Source organism: Ambystoma mexicanum, chromosome 3p, assembly GCF_040938575.1.
Source record: "Ambystoma mexicanum isolate Mex_15411 chromosome 3p, UKY_AmexF1_1, whole genome shotgun sequence".
NCBI lineage: Eukaryota > Metazoa > Chordata > Amphibia > Caudata > Ambystomatidae > Ambystoma > Ambystoma mexicanum.
Window position 1 is genome coordinate 929,371,001 of NC_090925.1, and position 20,976 is coordinate 929,391,976.

The following is a 20,976-nucleotide window of genomic DNA, read 5'->3' on the forward strand; positions in this document are numbered from 1 at the left end:
TCTTGGCTCTCGTGTTTGAGGAGGAAGGCCATCACCGCTGGTAAGTAGGAGTCCCTGTCGTGCAGCCCTGTTTGGCTTTCCTTCAGAAAGATTCCACCTGATGTCCATAGGAAGGGATCATGTATGCTCACCACAGATTATGCAAAGAAAAAAAAGGAACACCATTTGCCTGTGCCCTTACTTTTCTAGGGTGTGTACATTACACGTGGGTTGCCAGTCATAGATGCCCCAATCCGGCACCTAAACCTATTATAAGGTTAATATATTGATGCTGACTCAATTCTACAGCTAACGGGCATGTATAATTCTCTTACTAAAGAATCCGAACAATAGCAAACCGAATTACCCAGTATACTTGACCACTTCAACCCATATATGTTGAACTTTGAGAAAAGACACACGTATTATACCATTCGCCACACCATAGCCTTGATGGGGAGGAGGGGACAGATCACGTAGCAAGAGTGGTTGCAAAAATCATCAAGCGTGGGGGAAAGAGATTGAATGTTGTCCTTGATGGTTCTGGAGGAGCAAGGTGAAACCTGTTTGGAGGAGACCTTCATAGAGCGGACAACTCTGGTGACCTCATCAGGTGACAGGGAGGAGGGTGGGAGGTCATGGGATGCAAGGGGTTTGGTGAGGGGTTGGGTGAGAGGGTAGCAAGGGTGTTCAGGATATCCAGAGTTTTTGTGGTGAAGTGTGTGGCCAGTGCGTTACAGAAGGCCTGGGAAGAGGGGTGGAGAAGACTGCAGAAGGGTTGGCTAGTTCACTGCCAATTTGAAAGAGTTCAGCCAAATTGTTGGATGCGCTAGAGACCCGTGCCTAGATGTGGGCACATTTCTTGGCATGAATTGAGAGGCTGTATTGCCTTTGGGGCAGGCGGCAGGCCAGTTTGCCATTTCTGTTCCGCGTTTCAGGGCTGCAAGTTAGGAGTCGTACCAGATATTACGCTTAGAGGCAGGTTTCAGGCAGATCCTCATGACTGGGGCAAGAATGTCCAGAGTGTTAGTGTTGGCCAGATGGAGCTTGCTGAGAGCAGAGTCGGAAGGTAGTCAGGGGTGGGAGGAAAAAGGGGGGATGAAGATGGATGAGCAGGCAGCAGCTGACACACATTTCATCGGGCGGTTGTTCGTGAACGAGGTTGGCAGGGCAGGAGGAAGTGCGGTCAGGGGGCCAAGGGGACTCTAGTAAGAATAGTGGTCTGACCAGGAGAGAGGTTATCCGAATGGGGGAGAAGTGGAAGACCAGAGTGGATGAGGGCATCAAGAGTGTGTCCTCCCAAGTAGGTTGGACCCGATGGGAGAGTGAAGAGGGAGGTGAAAAGCTGTAAAAAGAGGTGGATGCTAAGATAGAGGAGTCAAAATGGATGTTGAAGTCCCCCAGGAGAAGGAGTTTGGAGGTGGTAGTGAGGAGAGAGGAGCAGAAGTCATCCCATTTTGAGAGGAACAGGGTTTTAGTGCCAGGGCGCCTGCATATAGTGGAAATGGTCAGAGAGGAGGAGGAGGAGGGAGAGAGAGATACCAACTTGCAGGCCAGGCTCTTGAAGAAAGAGTAACACTGAGTGGGTATGAGGGAGCGAGGAACCCACTCAGGGAAGATTAAGTCAACCCCACTGCCAGCACGGTTATGTAGTTGCTTGGAAAAGCTCTTGTAACCATCGGGGAGAAGGGAGTCAAAAGCAGTGACTGAGCTGGCATTGAACCACGTCTCGGTAAGAGTGAGAATATCGAGGTCCATGTCTTCAAGGAGTCAGATGTCAGCAGAGTGTTGTTTGGCTGAATGGGCATTGGGCAGTTTGGCCAGATGCAGGAGGACTCCGCCTTTAAAGGTTTTCTGAGGAGTAGTACAGGGGCGCGTGGTACACTAGTCGGAGGGGAGGGACAGATATAGTAATAAGGGTAGAGGCAGGTGAGAGAAGGAAGTTAATGAGGGGAAGGCAGGCACTGGTCAAAGAGAAGGAGGTTGGGTTGTGGGCCCTGAACCAAGATAGTACCAGTGTGGTAAACATTAATGATACAGCGTGATGAGAAGCCCACCAACAGGACTTCCCACTTGGTGCCACCATTAATGGGAGAGGATGTGAAAGGGGAGAGAGTAGAGATGGAGAGTCCATAGATCTGGGGAGGTTACAGAGAAGAGGATATCTGTGAAGACCTGTCTGGAAGTTGCATTGACAAAGGTGTCAGCGAAGGGTAGGCCGGTGTTGGCATTCAGGATGCAATTTTTTGTGCTTTTTACTTTCAGACTTCGTAAGAGAGGGAGGGTTGGTGATAGTGTAGCAGTTATAGAAGATAGGAGAGATGCTAAGATTTGAAAATCAACTGGGCATCGGGCAAAAAAATGCAATGTGAAATGTGTGTTGCAAGAAGTTAAAAACACACACCTAGGTACAAAAATCCAACAGTGCCCAAAAATACAAAGATGAGGATTAGGTCAGGCAGAAAGTCGGTGAGGAAGAAGTTTTGGTTCAGGATTGTTAGTGGAGGAAGCAGTGAGACAGATCAGCCATCACTCGTTCATGTGGGGGGTGCAGGGGCACAAGTTCATCTGGGCACTGGCTACAGTGGGAGGCACTGCTCTTCATAGTTCATGGGATCAAGAGGTGGGGCCCACCAGGTCCTCCTAGGACCGATCAGGGTCCGACAGGAGCCTTGGGATCGGCCCTTGGGGGCAGACCGACTCTTGCCTTCTGGCTTGCCTGATTGGGCCCCTCTGCCATCAAAAGGCCCAATCAGAGCAGGGCTTCCCCCAGCAGGCCAGGCACTGCCAAGCCTGCACCTTCAGCGGTGGCCATGCTGGAACAAGGCCAATACTGAAACAGTGGATGGTGGAGTGCAGCACACGGCAAGCAGCTGCATTGTTCCACTGTAGTAACAAATTTGCAATGAAATTCTTTTTAAATTAAATGTTTTTTTCCTGATGTTCCGAATTGAATTTGCTTGCGGTGCACCACTTCAGTACAAAGGTGGATGGGGCCCTCACACAGCCCAACAGGGCTTACCTTCCAGGCTGGTGGTGAGGGGAGCCTCGTGTTGAAGGAGACCAGGCTTGTGCTGGAAGGGATGGCATCGGCAAAGAATGGAGCGCTTAGTCCATTCTTGCTTTTTATTTCAGTTTCTACAATGTGCTTTTGTGGACAACTAGAATGCTCACTCAAGTTACTGGTAGCATTCTTCATATTTCTGCACCTCTTCCTCGTCTGTCTTTATCAAACCAGACACTCGTGTACTCTGGGCTCTTCCTTATCCCAGTAGGTGTTAGACTGATAGCCCTACACATATACATTGGGACATGAATTATTGTGTCTGGGTGTACAGTGAGCGGTGATGGTGTGAGGTGGTTAAACCGCGTTCTCCCTAGATGAGCTTCCTTGTCCTCATAGGGGAAGACTCTCCCCGTGAGATCCTCCAGCCTTGCACCACCCCAGGGGGACTGTTTGTAGCAGCCTCATCTCCCTGGCTTCATGGGAAGGGGCTCCCCCTTGGGGAGAAGTGACAACAACATCTAGGGATACGTTACATTATACAGTATGGTACTCATACCTGCCACTTTTATCTATTGATGTACGTCCACCATCAATATATGAAATGTGCTGCTGCCCAATTCAGAGGATCAAGAATGGGATGTTCCCAAAGTAAACTAGCCTCTAGGTGAGCAATACTATGCATGTTTAGTCCGTATGAGTTTTGAAAAATATTCGAAGGGCCAGGTAGGGTTCAACTCATTGGGATGACACTAGGAAGTTCTACAGTTCACCACACTTTGTCGTGGTTTTTACCACAAAATCTAATCTTTGTATTTATTGTATCTTGTGCTTCAGTTGTTGCGAGCAATTTGCTACATAGTGTTAATCAGTTCACCTCACATAGCACTGAAGAAATTACCTCTTTGGAAAAGACAGAAGGAATCTGGCTTTGTGGTTTTGTATTTGTTAGTGCTTGTTTTATCTGGTTGAAGATCGCATGCAGTTGGATTGAGTAACAATAGTCCAGTCTTGATCACACCACTGCTAGAAGATGGCTAACTTAGCAGCGGATCGAAGTGAAGGACAGCAGGTGCATTGACAATGTAGACATTTGTGAATTTCCCTGCAGCAAAAGGTAGATGGTGGCATTCCCATTCTTTTTATTACTAGATTGGCCCCACTCTCTTCCGCTTTTTTAAACCTAGCCCACACCAGCTATACTCTTAGCATTTATCCCCTTCTTTATGGGGTATATCAAAATACCCCACAAGCATTTTTACCGTACACGTTCCACTGATGGCATGTCCAACTAGAAACACCAATGATTTTGGTTGATCCATTGATTGTTTGGCCAAGCCCAGACGGAACCACACACCGCCACCCAAAATCTTTGTGTGCGAGACTGATCTTGAAATTAATCGAATGCATGTCTAAAAGACAGAATCTTAGAGCAGAGGTACTGAAGTCCGTCCCAACATGGATGATTTACTTTGCTTTATGTACATGAATATAGTGATTTCATCCAACCGTTCACCGATGAATCGGCTTGTTCTCTATCTAAAGCTAGAGTTAAAGGTCATTAGTACCCGGTGGGAGCATGGCCTAGTGGGTCATGGCATGGCTCGGAGTGGGGGCTTTACCATACAGTAATCCCGCCGCTCCGAGCCTCTGCAGTGCTGGAGGCAGCCACCTGCACCACCTGCGCACCGCATCAGCTCCCCCAACCCACTTTTACACATCCCACTCAGCTCCCCTCCAACCCCTGCAGCTGTGCGAATGGCTGTCACGGAAAGGGAGAAGGGCGCTACCCTGTTGTGAAAAACGGGCTGCATTTCACAGCTTCCCAAAACAATCTATTAGTACCCTGGTCCAACGTGCCAAGGCACTAGTAGCAATGTCATTATCTCAAACAGTAATGCCCCCCTGGCCCCAAGCGAGGGGCTTATTGCGTAATTAGCATTGTTTGAAGTTGACTGTCTTTTGTTCATGGACTTTTTGTTTTTTTATTGCCTTCTCATGTGAAACCAATACCCGGGATATGTTATGTAGTTGAAGGTTATTCGTAATTTCAACCAACCTTCTTGGCCTACATTACTGTTGTGCACTTGTTCATTTGGCCTACATTACTGTTGTGCACTTGTTAATTATCGACCAGGTGCATCATTGTCTTCACCTTTCTGGGATTTGTTAAAACCCTTCTAGAAGTTCCACATGGTGATGGTACTCAACTCAAATGGAGAGTGGAGACATTGCACATGCCTGCTCTTCCTTCAGGCTCATTGTTCTAGTGTCTGGATGAGTTCTTGGTGGTAGTGCATTGGTCGACTTTGAAGGTCTAGTTACAATTATGGTCAGGGCTCATACTGAAATTACTCTAGCCATACTGTTCCTTTTGTAAAACAAGAATGTCTAATTTCAACAATCTTTGAGATTTTAAGTCTTCGTTCAGATCCCTTTGGTGGATATAATGCAAGTAGGTTTTTTATAATGCCCTTATGTAACTTTTGGTGTCCTATATTGAAAGAAAGTGTCTATCAATGCATGTGTAGTGTTTATGAAGTGCAAACCTAGCTGGGAAGCAATGGAGAGCTGTGTACTTAATGTAGATTTCTCTTACATATACAGACTCCTAAAACTGTCTTGAAAGGTTTTCTGTGTCACCAAGGTACAGAGCGTCGTTGGTAAAAACATGTTCAACCATCTTTTATTCCAGGATGAGGAGATTGGAATGTTGGGAGAAATAACTCATTTACAGACTCTTCTCGAGGACCTCACAAATTTGACGTCTGAACCAAATAAACTGCCTCCAATGAGTGAACAGGTTAGTGATGAACGCAGGAGGGGTGGGGGGATCGCAAACCTCACAGGAGGGGTGGGGGGACAGGACTCTACATGGTTCTGAAAAGATGAGTGAGGTTAACATCATCATTGATAAAGACTCATAGGGTCTTTCATGTCAACCGGCTGCAACCTAAAATACAGCAGAGATGACTTGGTGTTTGCTCTGGTGACTGATGGGTGAGCCTGAAGAGGAGACTGATCTCCTCCCAGAGTTGCTACACTCAGAGGCCACAGATTAATCTTTATAGAGTGTACACCTCTTCTCTGACCTGACTGATCTGCAATTACAAGACTGCTAGTGGCTGCTAAGACAGTTTATGGGTCTGTTCTCACCAACTCCAGGTCGCAAAGAATGGTGTGTCCATGACACAGATACAGGAGACAGTAAGCCGGCGAAAAGCAACATTTACTGAATGTCTGACAAGGTGAGGGGCACCATCAAAGAGGTATTGTTCAAGATGTTGGACCTCATGGTTTAGCCATCCTACAGCCCATGGGCTAGGCCTGTGCTGCTGGCTATTAAAACGTCCACCAATGGGAAGACTAAAGTTCGTTTTTGTGGGGGACTCTCCTCTGTTTTCGAAATGCTCTTGGGTGTACTAGCCCAAGATATTGGAAGGACCTTGTGTGTGTGTATTGTGCAAATAATATTACTACTGCTGCTGTTCTCTAAATACTCAGTATACTTTTGCACTTGTTGCAAATGTATTTAAGACCATAGTATTAACATTCAACTATTAATGGCAAACATTAACAAACTGGCATTTTGATAAAAAGATTCTTTTAATCAAAAATGCGCAGGCAAATATTGATCCAGTGCATTTTGGTAGTTTAGACCATCTTCAGGGATCTTGATCTACTAAAGTAAATAAACATAATGGTAATTCCTCTTCTTGATTTTATTCTCCAAATAATGTAGTTATAAATGCAATAATAATTATGATGACCGCAATATAAATGAGAATGGTGTGTCCTTATCTGCCCATTTATCTGTATTCATCTCTATGAAACACTGAAAACAAGTTACTTGTTGAATTGTTTGTTTCCAATTAATAAGCAAAATATAGGTAATCCAAATTAAGGTAGGTAGGTAAGGTAGGCAATCCTACCTGTGATATTATGTGCATTTTCATGATACTACAAATGCTGGTTTCTCCACTCCTAGATGCTTTGCAGTGGAAGTCCTAAGATATGTGAAAAACATGTTGTGTTATGGGTAATGCTATAAATATTAGCAACATGCTATAGTTCCATTTGTACTTATTTATAGATGGTTCCTTACCCCCAGAGCAATTTTGCTTTACTTGATGACTGCCCTACGTAGTACTTCCACATGGGCATTTTATACTGTATATAATATTTTTACTTTCACAAGTACCAAAGATTTTGAAATGGATCTTTTCCTTTATTCGGATGGTATTCTATGTTCCCTTTATGAACAAAATGTCAGTTTGCACATTGATGACATTGGTAGGTGCATAGTCCGACATCTAGTGGAAGTCAGTCTTACAAGATTTTCAAAACTCAAACAGACGTCGACAGGGCATGTTAGTAATGCTATCCCTAGTGTGACGTGTACTGTGACCATGGTCCTTGACACGTTGAGGTCACTCAGATAGTTTTTTCCGCCATCAAAGTCGGTCACAAATGCAGTGTTTTCTTCCAGGCTGAAGCCTTTTAATTAGTTGAAAATATACTTGTAGACTTTCTTTACTTATTTACTTTTGCCGCACTGCCAACAGACTACTGGATGGATTTCAACAAACAACTTCATCGACGACAGACTAACTGAGCAGATGTGGCCTACACGGGCCTCTTCGGGCTTCGACCCATTACAGTAGGGAGAGCGGGGGGAGGTTCTTGATACTGGCCTCTTTAGAGAATGCATATTCTGTCATCCCCTTTTCACTCAACCAATCTACCCTTTTAAAAAAAATAATGGACAAAACTCCCTTTAAATGTTGCCCTACCTGCCACAAAAAATTCCTTCGGAAGGACATGCACTGAGTGTGCAATTACTGTCTCCCGAGGGATCACCCTGAAAAATCGTGCAAATCGTGCAAACTTTTTTTCGACCTAAAACCTTAAAGGATCGGCGCACTAAACGCGGGGCCACTCACGCCATGCAGGCTGAGGCCTCCATCAACGTGACGGTAGACTCCAGCGAGGGCAGTATCAGGGTTATGAGTGAAGTCGAAGGCAAGCAGTGTTTGTCGGAACCCCATGTGCGGGCCCCCGACTCCAGTAATCAGACCGGCGGTTCTGTGATGGAGAAGACGCCCGGCGGCCAGAGCACACACAAGCCCAGGAACACTAAAACATACCCCACGGCCGACTTTAAACAGTTCTGTTGAGCGTCGAGGCCCATGCGCTGTCCACAGAGAGCCTCAGGTTCTTCACTGTCCTCTGGGCCATCATGTATGCTTTCGTCCCTTGACAGGCCTCCGAAACCGAACCCGAAGGTCGATTCGGACACCACACACAAAAAGGCCCACCTTTTAAGTACTGAATAACAGGCGGCAAAAGGTGTTTCAGCGTCCCCCAAGAAAACACAGAAAATGCAGGAGTAAATCAAGAAACACGCTAGTGCGTCCCTGCTTAAAGCGAGGTCGATGAAAAAGTCACACATTTCAACGCCTTTGTCCTCGAAAACCACACAGGCTGCAATTCTCCAACCTAACCCTCCGCTCCCCCTAAGATGCTCTATCAGGGGCTATGCGCCACAAAAGTCAAACTCCCTCCCGGGCCACCCCTATCATGTCGGGCTTCGCACCTTCATGCGACTATACACCTGAACAGTTTAATACAATCTTGAAAAGCATGTCAAGTGTTGTGGACTACCCAGATAAATTGTCAGCCCTTAAAGATGCCTCACAGTCAGGGGCCTCAGTACAGCAGGCCCCTGCCAAAAAGTCTTGTCTTGAGCTACAGCCTAGCACCTCTGCTGTAGGCGCCCCGGCCTCGACCTACCATATCGACCTACCTCTCAGGATATGTACTATGATGACCCCTCAGGGTCACAAGACCTGGGATCTCGAGGGGACCTATATAGTCCAGACCAAGACCAATTTTCTGAAGACGATGACGACATTTACATAATCCAGTCGCCAGACACCAGGACCTGCTGGTAGCAGATTCTCCCATTGATAACCAACTACAATATAATTAACTGTTACTAAAAGCTGCACAAATCTTTAACATCGACACTCGTCCAGGTCGACAAAGACTTTGTGGAAGACATTCTGGGGGACAAAAGGTCTGCCACGCAGTTTATTCCGCTGCTGCAGTCGATACAAAGACTCATCCATCCATCCTTACTGGCACCTAGTCTCACAACGGTGGTCAACCCCAGAAAAGAAAAACAATTCAGACGGGCGCCCAGACAGGGATCAGCTTAAACAGTATTCGTTGGTGGTCACCACCACCAGAAAGAGGGCAGGCACTCATCTGGTGTCGGCAGAGGCCCTGCCAGACAAGGAAAGCAAAAAGATATATACTTTCGGGAGAAAGGTCACCTCCTGCGGTATACCAGACCAGAATCGCCAACAACACTATCCCTCTGTCTAGTTGCAGCTGCCACAAATGGGATGACCTTGTACGCCAAATTGAAGCTGTCCCGTAACCCCTAAAGACTGAATTGTTAAAGACTATTACAGAAGGCAAGCAGATATCAAACTGCATCCTAAACAATACCCTTGATGCGGCAGATAATGCAGGACGCATCATAGCGGAGGGTGCACTCGTCAAGCACCACACCTAGCTCAGACAATCAGAGTTTAAGTTAGAAACTCGGGAAACCCTCCTAAACATGCTGGTGGAGCCTAATGTATTATTCAGGAAGGCCGTCGAAGACGCCCTTAAGAGTGCTGAGGAATACTATACTCTCACGTCACTTGGTCAGTTAACAAACCAGGCCTATGTTCAAAGACGAAATGAAAGGGCAGAACCTCACCTGGGAGAGGCTCCACCCCTCCCAAACAATGGCATACCGCTTCAGGTCCCCTCCGATGCCACTCCAGTAGGAGGCCGAATGTCACACTTAACCAACACATGGGAGGAGATAACGTTGGACAAGTGGGTGTTGTCCACCGTGGCAGGAGGGTATTGTATCAAGTTGGTACAAAAGCCACACTGCCTCCTGCCAAGAAACAGAAAATGTCAACAGAACAAAACCGATTACTGTTGGAAGAACTAACAGCACTGCTGGAGAAGGACGCCTTGAAGAGATCGTCCCAGCATCCCAGGTAAACAAGGGTATTTATTCAACGTTCTTCCATGTGCCAAAGAAAGACCTTTCCATGCGCCCAGTATTAGATCTGCGCTGTGCAAACAAATGTCAAACCCCAAACGTTTCGCATGACCACGCTCCGAGAGGTAATCCCACTTCTAAAACGGGGGGGCCTACATGGCAACATTGGATATGAAAGATACATACTCCCTACGCACAGAAAATATCTACGTTTCAAGATGGCCTGAGTTCACTACCAGTACAAGTACTCACTTTCGGCATCCTCTCAGCACCAAGAGTATTCACAAATGTGCTCGCAGTAGTGGCAGCAAAGCTGCGCAGAAAGTCCATCCCAGTATACCCTTATCTGGACGACTGGCTAAAAACTGGGGAATCCCCTCAAATTTGCAAACATAATATGCAAAAAATAATAAACCTTTTCAATCTGGGCTTCTTTATCAACGACAAGAAATCAAGTCTAGTCCCCAGCCAAATAAAACAATTTCTCGGGACTATTCTGAAGACAAAAGAGGAGCTGGCTTTCCCCTCAAACGAGAGAGTACAAAACATGCTGTTGCAAGTACCTCACTACAAGGTTGGCTGCCAGATAACTATATGAAAAGCAGTGCGTTTGCTCGGGATGATGGCCTTGTACATTCATTTGGTTCCACATGCACGCCTGCGCATGCGTCCAATGCAGGAATGGTTATCAAAACAATAGTCTCAGGCAGGCGGTCAGTGGGACGTTCTCGTGATTGTTTCGCTAACCCTGGTACAGACTCTTTGCTGGTGGTCCAGGGACAACCTGCTAAAAGGAAACCCCCTTTTGCGTTCCACCAGCATAAGCGATCCTAACTACAGGCGCCTCATTCGCCGGATGGAGAGCTCACTTCCTTCACCACACAGCCCACGGCCAGTGGACACACGCGACTGCCGAAAGACCTATCAACTTCCTGGAACTCTTGGCAGTCCTCAAGGCTCATCAGGCCTTTCAGCACCATCTCACAGGTCAAATAGTGCAGGTCCTCACAGACAGCACCACTGCCATGTTCTACCTGAACAAGCAAGGAGGCACACTCTAAAAGTCTGTCCAAGCTATCCCAAAAAATATGGAAGTGGGTACTCAAGCGGAACATTTTCCTAACATCTCAACATGTTCCAGATTAACTCAATTCTCTGGCAGACACTCTAAGCAGATGCCTTCTACCAGAAGAGCACGAGTGGCAAATAGTGCACAAGATGCACCAGGAGCAAGTAACTCTAATCCTGGTTGCTCTGGTGTGGGCGAGACAACCTTGGTTTCCACATCTGCTCAAACTGGCGATGTGCGACCCAATCAAGCTCTCATGCCCGTACAACATGCTAGCACAACACAAGGGAGCATCCCTCCACCCGTGCCCTCTGTCTATGAACTTGGCAGCTTTGCACCTGAAGTCCTAGAATTTGGCCAATTAAATCTTCCACAAAGGTGTATGGATATCCTAAAAGAGGCACACAAACCCAACACCAGACACTATTTCAATAAGTGGAAGAGATTTGTGACATGGTGCACAAACACTAAACCCAATTGAATGTCCTAGCTAACATTCTACAGTACATGCTTTACCTACTAGACTCCTGCCAGGTATTTAATTCCATCAAAGTGCATCTGGTGGCCCTGTCAGCTTGCACCACTTAACGGAACGAGGTGTCATGATGGAAAGTTCCTGTCACTAAGGCATTCATGGAAGGGGTAAAGAGGCTATACGCCCCAATGTCCAACCTTCCCCCGGGTTGGGATCTCAATGTTTTGCTCTCCAGGCTCATGGGTCCACCCTTTGAGCCTATGCACAAGGCCAGCCTAAAACAATCTGACTTAAAAAACTGCATTCCTAGTAACTATCACCTCCATAGGATGAGTCGGTGAGCTACAGGCTTTGTTCCTACAAGAACCTTTTTTCATTATACACAAGGACAAGCTTGTCCTCAGAACACATCCTAGGTTCTCACCTAAGTTAATTTCAAAGTTCCATGTTAATCAATCCATAGAACTTCCTACCTTCTTTCAAGATCCATCTTACTCAGCAGAAAGAAGCCTCCATACACTTGATGTACGGAGGGCAGTCTTGTACTATGTGAACAAAGCTTAAACCTCTAAGGAAAACAGACCAACTCTTTGTTTGCATAGCACCTGGAAGAGAAGGCGATCACATATCAAAGAACGCCATCTCCAGGTGGATAGTCAAGTGCGTACAGCTCTGTACCCTATCCAAAAAAGTCTTACCTTTCATCTCCAGGGCTCACTCTACCAGAGGTACAGGAGCTACCTTAACTTTCATCGCAAACGTCCCTCTAGACGCCATTTGTAAAGCTGCTACATGGAGTTGTTCCATCCATACATTCACACAGCATTATGTTGACACACACTCTAAAGCAGATTCACAGGTGCGACAAGCGGTCCTAAAGCATCTCTTTGCCGCTGTACCTTCTCACTTCCCACCTCCTTCTCCAGATAAGGCTCGCTAATCTATGCAGAGCATGTGATCTAAGCAGATCCACAAGCTCCAGAAGGAATACATTACTCACCGTAATTGCATTTCTGGTGCTTGTATCTGCTTAGATTCACATGCACACACCCTTCCTCCCCTTCTGGAGTAGAAGGGACATAGATGTTTTCTGGATTACCACTGTTTCTGCTTTATCACATCTGTACTTCTGCTACACTTCATGCAACCTCATGTCCAAAACAATCAATCTGAGGGACCTCAATGTGTTAGGGACCATGGGTACAGTACACGTCACACTAGGGATAGTATTACTAACATGCCCTGTCGATGTCTGTTTTCGAGTTTCGAAAACAAATCTTGTAATGCTCTGCGACTTCCCCAACCCGGGGGAAGTTTGGACATTGGGGGTGGTGGGGGTATAGCCTCTTTACCCCTTTCCTGAATGCCTTAATGACAGGGACTTTCCACTAGATGTCGGACTATGCAGAGCATGTGAATCTAAGCAGATAAAAGCACCAGGAATAGGATTACGGCGAGTAATGTATCCCGTATATATGACCCAGTGTTGTCTTCTGCTAGTATGTGCCAGTGCTTCCGCACTATTTTTTTGATCCTCTAGACTAACAGTGGTTTAGACCTGACTTTGCTTTGTCAGTAGATCATCTCTAGTTTGAGTTTGGACTTTAAGTGATTCCACCAATTCAGATCTCTCATAGCCTCTTGCTTTGAATTTCTGTGACATTGCATTTAATAGTCGGTCGTGTTCTGCCTCGTTTTGTACTCGCCTCTGTTACCAGAACAGATGCACACCCATGCCTTGTGCAGATGTACTTGTTAAATTGGGTGCTCACAAACACATTAGTGCCTTAGTGCTCACTGCTGTGTATCGGCAGATTGGCGTGAATTGAGAAAAAGGCAAGTCCTCATTTTCCAAACCAAAGGGCTGCTATTGTTTCACTCTTATGCCCTTTGGGTAAACAAACATCCCTGCTACCTTTCAGAGGATGGTAAACCAGGTTCCCAGTGTGTCTTATATAGAGCTTCAGCATTGCCTATCTTTGATGATGCAGTCTTTAGGCATTCCCAGGAAGAACATCTTTCTTCTCTGAAGCAGGTCCTTCAAACCATGCAGAATACTGGCTTGATTATCGAGACTTTAAAGTGCTAGATAGAGCATGGTACTGTAGCTTACCTAGAATTTCAAGTAGGTGACAGTAAGAAACAACCACTAAAAGCAGGGGTGCAAGTTATTCAGGATTGGGACATTGCATCCACTGTGGTGAATGCCTTCCTGGGCCTCACACAGCTCTTTCATTGGGGTGCATGTGACCATTGCCCTTCCCTTGAATGACTAGACATCTAAAAAAATCCTAAAGATCACTTAGACTCCTGCCTGCCAAACCTCTTTCCAATATATAAAAGATGGCTTGTGCGGGGCCCCAGCTATAAAGATCCTATATTATAGACAGAAATTCATCATCCAAACAGAGACTGGCAAATTTGGAATTGGTGCAGTTTAGCACATCTTAACTAAAAAGAGGTTCAACAACATGTTGCCCAAGTTAGCCAGCGATTGACTAAAAGAGAGCCCAAATGGGCCACCATTCAACAAGTCTTTTGCAGTAGTTTGCGAGTTATGCAATCTGAAACCCTACATTTTGGGCTCTCATTTTGATAACCAAACTGCCTCGGACTGCTTGTGTGATTAAAGGGGAAGTTCACTCAAAAATGTTATTGTCTAAAAAACATGAGCCATAATAAATATATACAAAAAATATTTTTAAAGAAAGTTCCTATGTAAACTTGTTAGCAAATAAGGCTCAAAGTAAAAATGTCAAGCACTAGGAGGCATCCAATTTGTGAAATGAATGAGCCTCCTCTGTTCATGTTAAGCTGTGCTCTGGCGGCATTCAGTTTCCCGGGCACGAGAAACTGAAAACCAAAGTTGCTGCAATTATGAATACTCGGCTGGCAGCCGGCGAAGTACTCCTAATTGCCTGGACTTTCTTTTTAAGTCTCCCGGCTCCCCCGGCTTGGGAGACTTGAAACGAAAGCCACGGATAGCATAAATACAACTATGTTGTATTTATAATTGCCTGGACTTTCGCTTTGTTTCCCAGACTCCTCCAGCTCAGGGGAGCCCGGGAAAACAGGTAAATTACACCACAAAAAAGCACTCACCAGCAGCACGGGGAGGAAGGAGCCTGACAGCATTCTCTGCTCTAAGGCTGTAATAAGCTAAAGCTACCAGTAGGTTGCTTTTGCTTCATTATTGCCGCGAGAGCCGAGCTTAACACAAGCACAGGAGGCTCATTCATTTCACAAAATGGATGCCTCCCAGTGCTTCAAATGTTTTACTTTGAGCCTCATTTGCTAAAACTTTTACACAAGCAGTTTCTTTAAAAATATGTTTTTTATTATGGCCCATCTTTTGAGACGATAACATTTTTGAGTTAACTTCCCCTTTAATGGCCATGCAAGGAGAAAATCCCAAGTTGCTTTGCTTGGCCATATCCTTGCAAGGAGTGAATACGGACATCCAGCATAAACCTGGATCACTTTCACCTCGATAATGAGCTTGACCCTTAGAAGGATGATGGTCAACTGTGTTTGACTGGTGGGTATGTGACAGAATGCCATCTTGTGGGGGTATAATTGTGTGATCTTTTCTAAATTTTTTATAAAATCATGCCGTTAATTCTGTTTCTGAATGGGAGATTTGGCAATTGGATACTCCTTTCATAATGCTCCATTCCAAAAAACATAATGGACACTTACTGTGACCGTCTCCTGACATCCTCAGCAGCAGCCCTGCAGTGGCAGCAGGGCAAGCTCACCGGTCACATGTGGTTTCCTGGACACAGCTACCAACATGCAAAGTTCCAACAGTCGGAGGTGGCTTTTTAACCCGTCTGCAACCTCTGGCTCAAAATATTATAATTGTGTACCCCAGCAGTTATTAGTATCTAAATGTAAGCCATGTCTACTTATGACATGGTGGCTATTGGGATTATATGATTATACAGCCATGAGCATAGGATGCCCTATTTTCAGCTCAGAAATTAGTGACCCAATTATGAAAGTCCCTTGGGTGTATTAGCTGTCTGGCCTGGCTGTACCCGCAGCAACCATGTTGGGTCCAGCCTAGGAAACTTCTCTTTGATCTCCCTGAGGGGAGAGTTTGACACCTACCTTCCTCTAGGTTACATGAACCCTCCACAGGAGGTCCCCTGGCAACTGGTGCTTTAAAAAAACTGGTCCTGTCATGATCATGGCCATCTCACACAAGGATGTGGATGACTGGTGATCTTTTGCTGTAGGTAAACAGGGAAAGGGTTGGGGTTGAGTAGTCCCAAGCAAAGGTTCAGGCCACAGAGGGCTCTCGCCATCTTCAATTTAGCTAGGGCTCCCAAGCATTCTGTCCCCAACTCCCCACTTCATGTAGACCCAGCACTCTTGGTATGACATCAGCATGCAACGGACTCTTGATAGAGCATCGTGGATTGGACCCCCTAACAACAGACTCGCTCTGGACCAATCCACTGAAGCTTTTTGCCTATATGAAGGCAGGAAGTATTCACTGGAACCTTATTTGGAGTACGAACTACTCCAAAGTCCTCTGTCAGAGAGGTAAAGACCGTGAGCTCCAATGAAAGGGAAAGCTCTTCTCCCTAACCATCCCAGGCATGTATTTGGGGTGAAAATGCTACCTGGACAAGGCATATTGCAACTGGGGTACTGGTCCACTTGAAGTGACGGAACCCTTGCAAGTGCCCTCTACAAATCTTCAAGGCAGGGAAGGGTAGAAGGGTAACCCTCTCCTAGATTGGGTGTCTCAGCAACTAAAAAACCAAGAAAGTGACCCCCCTAATCCCCCGCCCCCATGGCGCTCTCTCTGCATCTTCGAACCGCCCAACACCAGTTTGGACACCTTCCAACTGCCAAGCTGCTGCAAAAGAACCAAAGCAATCCCCTTTGACCACCTTCACATCTCCAAGTTTCACTTGATTTCCAAAGCTCTGCCATTTCCTCTTTCGGAGACCCACTGAGTTTCTAGGATTCAGACACTGCCAGCCTGGCCATGATGCAGTAGCGTAATGTGATAAGCAAGTCGAGGCCATTCGTCTCCGCAGGTCTCTACTTCTCCGCATCCAAGAGTTTTTCACCAGCCCAACATTGCTTGACTTTTCCTAGAGTCTTCAACCTGCGAGCAGTCACTGCTGCCATACAGCACCACATTGTTGTAGCCATCACTGCTCCTCCCCAACTCTCCACTGTGGCTCCGTGACGAAAGCACCCAGATGCCTGAGTTCACTGCTAAAAAGCCTGGCTCAATGCTGCTAACCTCCCAAAACAAAGCATGCGGCACTGTCCCCCTTGGTTGACTTAAAGGACACTAGTTTGCCTAGCTTTTGAAAGAGACATTCATTCGCTTTGACATTTCGCTGCTGAAAGCTTTGCGTGAGCACCCCTGCCTACATTCCCAGTGTGTTCCTGTACTTTAAAGTCTGCTTTCCCTGTGTTTTCCTTACAAGGGTGAGCCAGTAGTCATTTTCTGCAGCGTATTTGACCAGTTCTTCAAACACCCCCCCCTTGCTCCACTGTAGGTGTGATTAAACATCACTAAGTCATCTGCTTGGAGCATACAAGGGATGGGCAATCCCCGATTCTGGGACAACACTCGACGGCTGCAGAAAAGGTGTAGTGAAGATTATATATATATATATATATATCGGGAGGGAGGCCAAAACACATCCTTGTTTGACCCCCCTACTGATTGGTGTCCACACGGACCTATAACCTACATCGTCTAGCTTAACTCGTCCCCCGTATTCAAATGCAATCTCTTTAATATAGCTATCAACCACCTTGGACAGTTTTACACGGTTGACTCTGTCAAAAGCTGCCCAGAAGTCTACACAAATAGCATATATTGGGGACCCCCTCTTCACTGCTGCCCTGCGAAAAAATGTCAAGTTCCCTAAGATTGTGTGGTGGAACTATCTGGGCGAAAACCTGTCTGCGTAAAGTGGAGTAGGTGGGTTTCGCCTAGCCAAATCTGTAAGGCCCTCGGGACGAAAGACAAGAATATTTTTGCTGTCATGTCTAAGAGTGACAGTAGCCTATCATTTTAAGGTAGTAATTGGCCCCCTTTTATGTATACTGGTAGTAATATCGATTGCTGCCATGAGATGGGAATCTCCTGTGATTGGCATACTTAATCAAATAAGATTTTTTAAATTTTAGGCCACCTGCTTGGGTCTTGTTTTAAAACTACGTTGGCTAACCCGTTGGGGCCAGGTGCTCCAGAGTTCTTACATTTTGAGATTGTATTCTCCATGTCTTCCTGTGTTTTAATCAATGCCCAACCCTACCACCACCCAATGCCCCCATCCCCGGGGCAATATTGTAGGCTAGTCTCTTGAATGAGCCTCTGTCTTTATTTCTTAGGTAGGCCATCCGCACCTGTTCTTTAATAAGGTTTCAAGTTTTCTCTTTACTCTCACCCTTAGCCCCTGAGAGCATTGACCATATAATTCTAGTCTCGCCACTTTTGAGTTCACAGACCATTTTTTGCCATTGTCTGGTTTTAATCGAAAGTGTCCAGCGCTTTAACCAATGCCTTTAATTGTAATTGCCCTTAATCACATTTGTCAGTCGACGCTGCTCGTTTTGCATGCCACCAGCCCTCCGTAGTGCTTGCAGCTTTATTCTCATTGCCCTTTTTGCTTTGTGAATGGCCATGTCAAATTCATTAGCATGTTTATCCACTACTATCAAATGACCCGTGGATTTGGATCCAGAGTTAAACGTAAATTGTTTAAGCCAGGCTTCTATTTGGTTGCCATTCAGGTTTGCCAGCGACCTAATGTCAATGGCTCTAAATTGAGAAAGAAATAAGTTTGCTCTTAGGACGTTACCGGTGGTCCAAAATATGCTCATCTGTTACTTTATAGCTACGTATAGTCGAAGCCAAGATGGCATGATTGCTAAAATCGGTTGGTGGCACCATTAAACCAATTTCCACAAGGCATGCATTATTACAAAAGAAATAATCCAATGTGGCACTTCGAGGGGATTGGGTCCTCCGACGTATTCCATATCTATGACATGTAATCACCACAGCTGTGCTGCTTCAGAAACTTTTTTCTGCGTCCTGCGTCGATGACGTCGATGCGCCGTCGTCGAGGGCCTCCTCCGACGTCATCCGATGTGATAAGTAGGAAGCACGACGCCCGTAGCCTCAGTTCCGTTTTTTCCGCGAACGTGTTGCTTCGTGATTCTCGGTTCACGCCTCGACTCTTTGGAGTTCTGGTCTTCTCGGTTCTTCGAACCTGTTCGTTTTGTGCAAATCCTTCGTGTGAAGATGTCTTCTACTTCGTCTTCGACCCCGCGTCCGGGTTTCAAGAAGTGCGGGGAGTGTGGGTCCAAGATGTCGGTGACGGACTCGCACGACGCCTGCCTCTGGTGCCTCGGGGAGGCCCACGACACGGATGACTATCGACTGCCAGTCGCTCAAGTCCAAAGCCTTACGCGAACGTAAGAAGTTGTTGTCGGTAGGTCGGGTGTCCAAGCCCAGGAAGTCGAAGTCTGCGGGGCTTTCGACGGATGATTCGAGGGGTGACTCTCCGCGTCGTCGTCGGAAGTCTCGTGGGTCTCCTTCTAGGAGTCGGTCTCGCCACTCCTCAGCCTCTTCGAGGCGTTCTCGGAAGCGCTGACACCGGTCGTCTTCCAGGTCCTCCTCGGAGGACTCTGCCCGGCACGTCGCTTACCCCACCAGCCGTGCGACGCCGGAGGAATGGGCTTCCTTCGGGAAGAAAATGCTGGCGATTCTTGAGTCGCAGGGTACTACGCCGTCCGTGCCCCCGAGTGGGGTCGGTCGTGTGAGGTCGAGAGACACCGCTTGCATGAGTGGTCGGCACGAGTCATGGGAGAGGTCCTGTTCGGACAAGGAGACTCGTTCTCGCCGTACCCGTTCCAGGTCCCGGTCCTCGACGCGTTCCAGACCGTGTGCACCTGTGAAGTCTTCGAGGAAGACATCGATGTCTGAGGGTCGTCGAGGGACGCGCTCGGGGCTCCGGCCACGAGGGCTGTGTCGACGCCGCCGATGCTGGAGGCGCTGCGTCTGACGTCGACGCCGATTTCCTCGGCGCCGATCCTCTCGGCGCCGATGCCGGTTCTCTCGACGCCGGCGCCGATTCGCTCGACGCCATCGACGCCTTTCGTGTCGGAGGTACCCCGTGGCACGGGAGAACCCCCTAGGAAGGCTCTGGTTAAGAGCAAGCACTCTCGGGTGCCTTCTTTTCGCCACCTGGACTATATTTCAGAGGCGGATGAGGATTCTGATGGCCTGGTTCCTAGTCAGGTTCCAGATGAAATTGTCTCGGGCCATAGTCAGTTTGACGAATTGAGACAGTCACTGCATGATGCCAGTGGACTGGACACCTCTCCGGAGGTGGAGTTTTGTAGGCCTGAGCCTGGCTCTCATGCCGATTCCTCGTACCGGCGCCTTATGGCTAGGGTTTCTGAGTACTTGGGATGGTCTGCTCCCCCAGGGGAGTTTGTGCAGGATGATCTGACGGACATCCTTGATGTTGGTCCCCCAACTGACCCGGTACTGCCGTTCCATATGGCTTTACAGAGAAGGGTGGCGGCGGCTTGGACTGCTCCTGAGAGTCTCCCGGCGGTGGGCAGATCCTTGTCGCGAAAATACCATCCAGCCAGTAGCGACCCCTGCTACTTGACCAGGCACCCCACTCCGGAGAGTTTGGTGGTGCAGGCGGCCCCGGCCCCGGCAAAGCAGGCGTCGTACCCTACCATCCCTCCTGATAGGGACGACAAACGTTTTGATGGCTGGGCGAAGAAAGTGTTTTCTTCTGGTGGTATGGCGCTTCAGGCGGCCAACTCCATTTGTGCCTTGTCTCGTTTCACACACACTCTGTGGAACTGTGTTGCGTTGGCGGCTGAACATATTCCCGAAGGGGACGAACGGGATGGTTTCCTTGCTATGGTCCAGGATGGTAAGGATGCCATGTGTGAATCCGTTCAGTCGGGTTTGGATTTAGCTGAATGCGTCAGTAGGTCCATGGCGGCAAGCACCGTGATACGCAGGTTTGCGTGGTTGCGGAAGTCGGGATTTGCTCCTGATGTGCAGTCCCAGCTCCTCAACATGCCCTTTGACGGTGAACACCTTTTTGGCAGCAAGGCTGACGAGAGCCATGAGAGGTTGCAGACCTCAAAAGCTGCAGCAAAGTCGTTGGGCGCTGCAGTTCGCCAACCTCCGCCTTTTCGTCCTAGGGGACAGCAGTGGAGGGGTGGTGCCTTTCGCTATTACTCATCCTTCAGTAAAGCGAGAGGAGCTGGCAGTCAAAGAGGCCACCGCAGGGGTACCAGAGGTGGACGACAGGGTACCCGTGGTGCCAAGGCCGCTCGGGCAGTTGCCTCTTTGCCCTCAG

General features: G+C 47.4%; 1 protein-coding gene across 5 annotated transcripts in view; it reads left to right on the forward strand.

The window, feature by feature from the left end:
* Window positions 1-20,976, forward strand: part of LOC138581130 (protein MTSS 1-like) — an 885,917-nt gene that overhangs the window by 694,077 nt on the left and 170,864 nt on the right. For all 5 annotated transcript variants that reach the window (XM_069652219.1, XM_069652221.1, XM_069652222.1 and 2 more), the window contains exon 8: window positions 5,679-5,786. In XM_069652219.1, coding sequence (XP_069508320.1) covers window positions 5,679-5,786 — 108 coding nt within the window. The remainder of the gene's footprint in view (window positions 1-5,678; window positions 5,787-20,976) is intronic.